General features: G+C 18.0%; 3 protein-coding genes and 1 long non-coding RNA gene across 6 annotated transcripts in view; 2 read left to right on the plus strand and 2 right to left on the minus strand.

Moving 5' to 3' along the window:
- Positions 1 to 2,242, plus strand: part of Mtl (Rac family small GTPase Mtl) — a 23,382-nt gene extending 21,140 nt beyond the window's left edge. The window contains exon 5 of the mRNA XM_086903238.1: positions 2,083 to 2,242. The gene's annotated coding sequence lies outside the window, so the exon portion shown is untranslated. The remainder of the gene's footprint in view (positions 1 to 2,082) is intronic.
- Positions 1 to 2,446, minus strand: part of Dgkepsilon (diacylglycerol kinase epsilon) — a 5,970-nt gene extending 3,524 nt beyond the window's left edge. For all 3 annotated transcript variants that reach the window (XM_031919644.2, XM_086903234.1, XM_012495047.3), the window contains exons 1-3: positions 1,748 to 2,446; positions 898 to 1,069; positions 1 to 131 (exon numbers count right to left, since the gene is read on the minus strand). In XM_031919644.2, the coding sequence (XP_031775504.1) occupies positions 1 to 131; positions 898 to 1,069; positions 1,748 to 1,909 (465 nt within the window). In that variant the 5' untranslated portion in view covers positions 1,910 to 2,446. The remainder of the gene's footprint in view (positions 132 to 897; positions 1,070 to 1,747) is intronic.
- A 783-nt stretch (positions 2,447 to 3,229) lies between these two features.
- Positions 3,230 to 3,688, plus strand: LOC100865486 (uncharacterized). Its single transcript, XR_001113152.3, has 2 exons — positions 3,230 to 3,301; positions 3,465 to 3,688. It is a non-coding gene; the product is annotated as an uncharacterized LOC100865486 (long non-coding RNA).
- Positions 3,689 to 4,902: 1,214 nt separating this feature from the next.
- On the minus strand, positions 4,903 to 7,975 carry lic (dual specificity mitogen-activated protein kinase kinase lic). The gene is made up of 7 exons (XM_003689603.4): positions 7,616 to 7,975; positions 7,250 to 7,422; positions 6,814 to 6,979; positions 6,512 to 6,748; positions 6,243 to 6,422; positions 5,754 to 5,971; positions 4,903 to 5,681 (listed from the first exon to the last, which is right to left on the minus strand). The coding sequence occupies exons 2-7, from the start codon at positions 7,312 to 7,314 to the stop codon at positions 5,546 to 5,548; spliced, it is 1,002 nt and encodes a 333-aa protein (XP_003689651.1). The 5' UTR covers positions 7,315 to 7,422; positions 7,616 to 7,975; the 3' UTR covers positions 4,903 to 5,545.
- Positions 7,976 to 8,731: the final 756 nt, after the last annotated feature.

Genomic DNA, 8,731 nt, shown 5'->3' on the forward strand with positions numbered 1-8,731 from the left:
TTTAGAAAGTTTAAATTTGCAGTCATCATGGACACACCTATGACACCAACAACACCACCAATCTGTTAATCCAGGTTCCATATCACAATCTTCATTACATATGTCACAAATGACATTTAGTGGTAAATTTCCTTATATATATAAAATGAATGAAAATTAATTTAAATGACTTAATACTTTAATTTAAATAATTCAATATCATAATTTTAATAATTTATATTAAAAAAATCAAAGTAAATAATTTAATTTTAAATATTATATTATGCATGATTATTTTTATATATGCATTCAATAATTACATCATTTTTTTAAATGAAAATGTATTTTTTTTACAGATTAATCATTCTCTTTATTTTATGTACAAAAATATTGAGATAAAAATGGTAAAATATAATTTACAAGATATTTCAATAAATATTTTTAATGAAGATATTCAAATACTTCTCTATTATATTCTAAACATTTCATATAACTTTTTTGATTATTTTTATAATTATTATATATTTTAATTTTTATTATTTATTTTAAAAATCTATACTTTTAAATCTTTTTTATGATGTGATGATAAAGAAAAAATATTTGAACATCTTCTTTAAGATAAAAATATTTATAAAAATATCTTATAAACTATTTATTTTTTTATCATTTTATTTTAATACTTTTTTATATAAAATGATTAAAGTATTCAAAGAATGTTCAATTTAGTTAAAAAAAATACATGTATCATTGCACTTATAAAAAACTATGATTCTGTAATATTTTAAATTATTCATCTTCTTCTTGATATTTTTCTTTAATTCTATTGGTAACAAAATTATAATCAAACACAATTATTTAGATGTTTGCTTATACATCTTATATAATATATATATGTAAAAATAGAAAAATAAAATATACCTTTTATCCAATGATGATTCATTGGTTCATTTACATTTGTAGTAATAATTTTACATTTTAATTGCTTATCTGCAATCTTAACACATGTAGGATCAGCACAAACTCCACATGAATCACAGATTAAACCACTAATATTTAACAACAAGCTTTCACAAATACTACAATAATATGCCTATAAATAAAATTTTTAATCATTGCATATTCATATAAAAAATATTATATCACTATGTTATAAAATATTATATAATATATAATATATTTATAAATCATATTTTTAGAGTCACTTTTGGTCAAAATAAACACAAAAGTTGATATATGAAAATAAAACATTTATAGACTTATTATAAGTAATTGAAATTTGTTAAATAAAGTGAGATAAAGAGAAAGTGTGATGTCACAATAATGTGATAGAGATAAAACTGTTTCTCTTTATTTATTTATATTTTATTTCATCTAATAATATAATATAAATTTAAACTATTTATAGTTTAATAAATTTTTATATATAATTAATACATAACATTTTTGTATATCAATTTTTGTTTGTTATGAAAATCTCTCTAAAAGTATTCTATGAATATTAATATCTTATTTATATATTATAATTGTACATTTAACATCTTAAAGAATAATGTTATCCAAAATGAACATTAGTCCTTTATGATCTAAATATGTGCAATATTTTATTCTAATTGATAATTTACTTTTATAAACAGTAACATATCTATAATCTTGAATATTAAATTAATATATAATATAATGTAAACTAACTAAACTAACTAAACTTAATTTGAAAAGAATATGAAAATATATGTTTTATACATATATATATTCATATATATAAATTTACCTTGTTTTCTTTTTTAATGGATTTCCAGTTATGCTCTTTTGTAACATCTCTAATATGAATATACGATTCTCTTGCAAGATATTGAAAAAAATTTAATATAACTACGAAAAATATAATAAAAAATGTACATAAAATAGTAGTAGTAATTCCGTCTTCTAACATGTTATCACATAAATTTTATTTCTTCTAAAATTATCACAATTCTTCATAAAATATTAAATACATATATGTATATATATTTAGTATCATATATCTTTTATACATTTCAAATTTTTATATTAGAAAAGTTTTTTTTATATAATTCAAAACAGTTTGAATTTTCTTTTTTGTTTCAGTTGCACTAAGAAAACGTACATTCACTGAATCAATGGAACTTAAATCACGTGACAAATGCTGCGTCTTCAGCTATTAACTGATGAAATGATAGTATCAGGATCGATTTATTTACATATGTTACTGCGTATTTGTATCGATAATATAAAATTTTTATTATAATTATTATTTGTTATTTATTTTGTTATTATTAATTATTTATTTGTTGAATTTTTATCTCAGAAGTAATTTATATTTATTATTTATGTTTATATTGATAATGAATGATATAAGAATTTAATACATGAAGTAATATTCTTGATTAAATCTTTATTTGGAGCACTAAAATTTTTAAACTCTTTTTTGTTTTTATAGATTTGACATATAGAATCTCGAAAATAATAGCTATCGTAAGTCATTTTAAAAGTGACTTTAAAATTTTCTAATAATTAGTGCTTTTATCTTCTAAACATAAAATTATATTAGATTTTTATATTATATTATAGAAGATAAAAACACTAATTTAAAGAATTCCATGTGATACAATTAATATTCTATATTAATATTCTAATAATAAATTGATATATACGATTCAATATAGATTTTTCGAAAGAAAATTTGAATTTAATGAGCATTGATGTTTCTATTAATTAATTATATAAAAAATTGACATGATATTATAAAATTCTTTAAATGAAAGATAATTTAAAATTATCGCGTTTTTATATTATCCAATCAGATTGGATAAAAATTCAACATGGCGTTATATTATAGAATAATATAAAATATATTGTAATTTATAAAAATCCCTAAAAATGCGAGACTGCATATAATTAATTTTTAAATTGTTAAAATTATTATTTTTAAATTTTGCATATCAAAATTTATAAAAATGCATAAACTAGTCAAAAAATTTTAATTGTTTAAATTAATATTTAGTGATAATTATAAAATATTAATGAAAATAATAAAATATATCTGTAAAGAATGTTATAGAATGTTTTATTATATTTATTACCAAGTCAAAATGCAAAAATTACTTTTCATTCACAGTAACTTTATGCTATATCTTGTAGTACGTTAGAAATTACTTTAAGTTTGTAGTTAAACGTTCCAATTTCATGTTAATTACCTTGCTAGACACAATTGGAACAAGTGAAGATATATCATTACAAAAATAGGAATTACAATGGCAGGTTTTATAAAATTAGTAAAAAATGTTTATTATGATCCTTTTAAGTGGTATGTAATAATAAACTTTTTTTTATATTTTACATAACCTAAATTTTATGAACTTCCAAAATTGAGTAACATAACATTATTTATTAAAATTTACAGTTATTATTTAATTAAGTAAATAGATGAAGTACATTCCAAATAATCATGCACAATCTTTTATTTACAGGTCAGTAGTTAAAAGCATTGGATTATTTGTATTAGGTGTAAAGATTGCTGTTGAATGTAAAGGAATGAATGTAATGCCACCAATTTCTTAGAAATTAAAATGTGGAGCTAAAAAAAAATAGAAATTATTAATGTATTTGTCTTATTGTATATGTGCATATATATTTTATTATTTCCATATAAAAAATAATATTAAAATAAGCAAAATATATTTGTTTTATCTTATTTCCTTGAATTATTTATTTATTTATTATATAATTATTAACAATATATCAGCATTATTATATATTATAAAAAATATAAAACTTTTAACTATATGATTATATATCACTATAGGATGTTCCATTAAAATCAATCTTTTTAAAAACTTTTTTATTGGAAAAGTTTTAAATAAAAGTTGAATAATTTGAAAAAGTATGTATATGAATAATTGTTATATATCTTTGACATCATTGTTACATATATTATATATATTTTTTTTATATTTTAAAGTTATTTATAGCAAGGTATTATTATTTTAGAAAATATTTTAACTTAAATTTTGTAAAAATAAACATAACATCTGCATCTTTTTTATATATTAAATTTTATAAAATTAAAATTAAAATATTTACTGAACTTATGATTCCTTCCTATAAGTAAAAAAATAATTTAATATTTTTTTTTATAAAAAATGACAAGTTTTATATATAATTTCATTTAAAAATTCAAAATTAATAAGCAAATAATGTTATATTGTTTTTAATCTATATATAAAATCTTATGTACAAAAAATAGAACTTTGCAATTTTTTTTACAAATTTATCAGTTAAAAAAAAAATATTCAAATACAAAAAAAATCTATATGTAACTATATTTCTAATAATTTTATATAATTATATTAATTAATTAAAAATTTAGAAAAAATAATTTAAAATATTAAAAAGATTTAAGTTTTTGAAAAGATTAAAAATCTTAAAATGAAAAATAATTATATATAAGTATATAATATATATGTATACTAATGTTTCACATAAAATGTTAAAAGATGATTTCTCTAAAACTAATACAAATCTTAATATGATTATTATTAGATTATTGATAAATAAATAATAAAAATTAATATATCATTCCATTTAAAAGATGAAAGTTACCATTGTTTTATTCTCCAAAGTCTTTTTTAAAATTTAAAAAAAAATTACATCAATATTTATGAAAGTTTAAAAAAAACAATTTGTAACAATTTATATAAAACATTCTGCATAAAGTACATATGTATATTCACAAAAAAAAATAAAAATTTTATATAATTTATGTTGTTTATATATGAACTAATAATACTTTATAAATAAGATATACATTCTTCAGAATGTAGTACATTTTCCAAAATTTCTCAATATAATTGAAGCTTATATCTTTATAAATTTATTATCAAATATTTCATTGAATAAAACAATTCATTTAATTTCTTACTTATTTTATTCTGCTATTACATATAAAATAAGTAAAAAAATATTTAATTATGTAATATAATAAAATTGTTTAATACTAATCTAGAGTTTATGTTGTGTAATATATTTAACTATATTTATTATTAATTATTGTATAAATAAACAGATGTAATTAATTTTGTTTCTTACTCTTTTAAAACGCTACATAACATTTGTACATAACATTCTCTTATAAATGATTATTTTTTAAATTATATATATTAATATCATTAGTTTAAAATATCGTTAATTCATTATTATTTCAATTATATTTATTAAGTAAATCTGCATAATTTGGATTTTATATGTAATTATTTACATGACTTTGCTTTCTGTTTTAAAAAATTTGAATACAAAAATTATTATGAAAATTATGTATAAATCGCATATTGAATAAACAAAAAAGTGAACTTTTGAAGAAATAATTTTTTAAACAAAAGTTACACATATTCTGTTTTATAGTATATTTCAATTTATAGTGCATGTATTAATGAATAATAAATGATTGATGGAAATAGATATAGAGAATTGATTAAATAATTTTGATACATTACGAAGTTACATTAAAGATTATGTAACATATTATAATAAAAATATTTGTATACTATGCTGATTACTCAACTTCAGGAATATCTAAAATATGTTCAACAAATTCAGCAACATTTGTTTCCTTATTGGCATGTTCTGTGATAAAATCAAGTTTTAATAATTGATTATAATTTGGACGGGCAATATAATCTTTCATTAAACTGAAAAAATAATCATTAATTGAACTATATATATAGTGAATTTAAAATAATAATAAAGATAATTAAATTTACCATTTATTGATAAATTCTTCAAAACTAGCCGAAAATTTACCAGCTGGTAATTTGGGCGCTTCATCCTTTACAACTTGTTTTAATTGTTCAAAAGGTGTACCCCAAGATTCATAAGGAAATTTTCCTGTTGCTAATTCAACAAGAGATATACCTAACGACCAAACATCAGATCTGATGTCATATTGTGAAGGGTTACCCAATGGGTCTATCCTTTCTGGCTGAAAAAAAGGTCATGATGGAGAATTTATTGAATAAACTTATTGAATAAATTAATAAATTTATATATATAAAAATTTACATATACAAAATTTCTAATTAGATAAATTATATTTCACAAACAATATCTAAAAAATTTGTAATTAATATTAAATAAAATAAAAATATTACTAATTTAAAAACAACAAATAAATTTTTATTTTTGATTTACTTATTCGCAAAATTCATTTAACTGGAAGCTTTTTAAAAAAAAAATGTTAAAAAATTACGTACAGCCATATATGGTTTACAACCAGCATCAATAGTTTTGGCAACAGAATCTACAAGGTAACCAGAAATACCAAAGTCACAGATCTTAACTTCTCCTTTTCGATTAATTAAAATATTACTAGGTTTTACATCTCTATGAATTACTCGCAACTGTGAATACAGGTAATGTAATGCACTTACTACCTATAATTTTTAAAATTAAAATTATAATTAATATTGTAATAAATATTATAACGAATTAATTAATAATTATTTTATTTTTGTTTTCTTACTGCAAAGGCAATTTTTCCTAAAATATCTTCAGGAATGGCATGTCCATGTTTATATACTTTCATATAAAACTTATCCAGACTCATATCCATGACTTCCATACATATCCAAACATCTCCTTCTCTAAATAATGCTCCATAAAATTGTACTGTATACTGGCATGCTGAACTACGCATAGAAATATCTAAATCCATAAGTAAACGCTTTTGTTCCTGTGTATTAACTGTTGCAGTTATTCTCTATAAAATACATTAAATAATTGAATTATAAATATCAAGAAATACATATAAATATATATTATTACCTTAACTGCCATAATAGTACCACTTTGTTTATGTCGTACTTTATCAACAATACCATATGCTCCACGTCCAAGAATACAGATTGTTTCTAAATCATCTGCTTCTACTACAAATGTTTTATCACCTATAGTTATTGTAGTTCTTTTATCCAAATTTCTTGGTGGTGTGCTATAATATATAGAATTAATTATTAACTTCATAAAAAAGTCAATTTATTAACAATGTTTGACAAATTACGATATATTTGTTTTCTTATTAATAAATAATAATATTAATAATAATTATATAATAATAATTTATGATAAAATTAATATAATATTATTTAAAATAAACATATATATAATACATATATAACAACATTTTGGTAATATAATAATTTATATTGGTAATATAATAATTTTGATGATTAATAATTTGATGATTAATAATATTACATACACAGGTACAGGTGTCTCTTCAGAAACCTGCAATTTCAAATTTCTTTTTCCACGACGTACAGCCATACTTCAATAGAAAATTGATAAATAATATTAAGTCTGCAAATGTCGCAGTACATGCAATTGAATATAATACATATTCAAAAAAATTATAATAAGTGACAGATAGATATTCTGTAAAAAATTATATATATTTAATTTTTTAATTGTATAAAAATAAAAATACTAGTTTAAAAAAAGTATTGAAAAGTGAAGGTTATGCAGTGAAAATTTATCGTAAACAAATATGAATAAATTAATGGATGAAATTATATCATTTTGAAAATAACTATATTGTAAGATCATTAAAAGATAATTTTCATAATACCTTATTAATAACATGACAATATTGTAAAATAATAATGATAAGATTCCAAATTTCCGTTGCCCATATATGAAGTTTTCAATAAATTACGATACTTGCTTGAAATTGCTCACAAAAGCCAATTCAGTTTTAATTCATTTAAGCTTTTTATAAACTCTATGATTTGTTCCATTTCAGATATAGTATAAAATTTTTAAAAAAAGAATTATAATATTTTGTTTAAAAATTTCATGATATAATAATACATATATAATATAAATCGTTTAATAAATTATAAATAAAATTATAATTATTTATATAATATGAAATATTGAACACTTAATCTTAAAGTCACATTCATATGAATTTTCTAAATATATTTATAAAGTTCAATTTCTACTTTATAATATATCAACATATATATTATATATATTAAATTTACAAAATTCTGAAATGAAATTAATTAATAATATTTTTAATAATTAGAAAATTTGTGAAACAATAAAAAATTTATTGTATATTAAACAAAAATTTAATTTACAATATTTAATTAAAAATATAAAATTAATAAAATATTTTCATAAATAGAAATTTTTTGTTAAAAATAACAAAGAAATTGATTTTAAATCTAAAAATGCTTATATCTAAATAATAATCTTTTGTAAATGAAATATAATGAAAAAATATATGTATATTATGGTATTTCAATATTTGTGTTATATATTAAATAAATTAATTAAATAAAAATTTTATAAATCAAAATTAGTTTCAAATTAAATGATTTTTAATGATCTAAAATAATTTTAAATGATTTTTAAAATTAATTTAATTTTTTTATGTAAAATACATTATTTTATATATCAAATAATTATATAACGTTATTTAAATATTATAAAATACATTTAATGATATTTTTATTTAAAATTAACTTAAAATTATGATTATTTAGTGAAATAATAATGAAATTATTTTTCTATATTTTTCGTATATTGTTATTTATATTTAATAATAGAATTTATTTAATGTTACTATAATAATATAGAAATATATATGATGTAATAATATAAAATATAATAATATATATAAAAATATATACTATCAATGAAAAATAGTTATATAAGTTTAGGAAGAGAAACAAAT

Source organism: Apis florea, unplaced genomic scaffold, assembly GCF_048593485.1.
Source record: "Apis florea isolate Af1SG1 unplaced genomic scaffold, ASM4859348v1 contig_2291_pilon, whole genome shotgun sequence".
In the NCBI taxonomy this organism is placed as follows: Eukaryota; Metazoa; Arthropoda; class Insecta; order Hymenoptera; family Apidae; genus Apis; species Apis florea.

Excerpts from the sequence above, each read along its gene's own strand:
- lic (XM_003689603.4), bottom strand. The coding sequence starts at position 7,314 with ATGGCTGTACGTCGTGGAAAAAGAAATTTGAAATTGCAGGTTTCTGAA. Across the intron at positions 5,972-6,242 it reads GTTGTAAACCATATATGGCT|CCAGAAAGGATAGACCCATT; the intron begins GTACGTAATTTT and ends CCTTTTTTTCAG. Across the intron at positions 5,682-5,753 it reads GAAGAATTTATCAATAAATG|TTTAATGAAAGATTATATTG; the intron begins GTAAATTTAATT and ends TTATTTTTTCAG.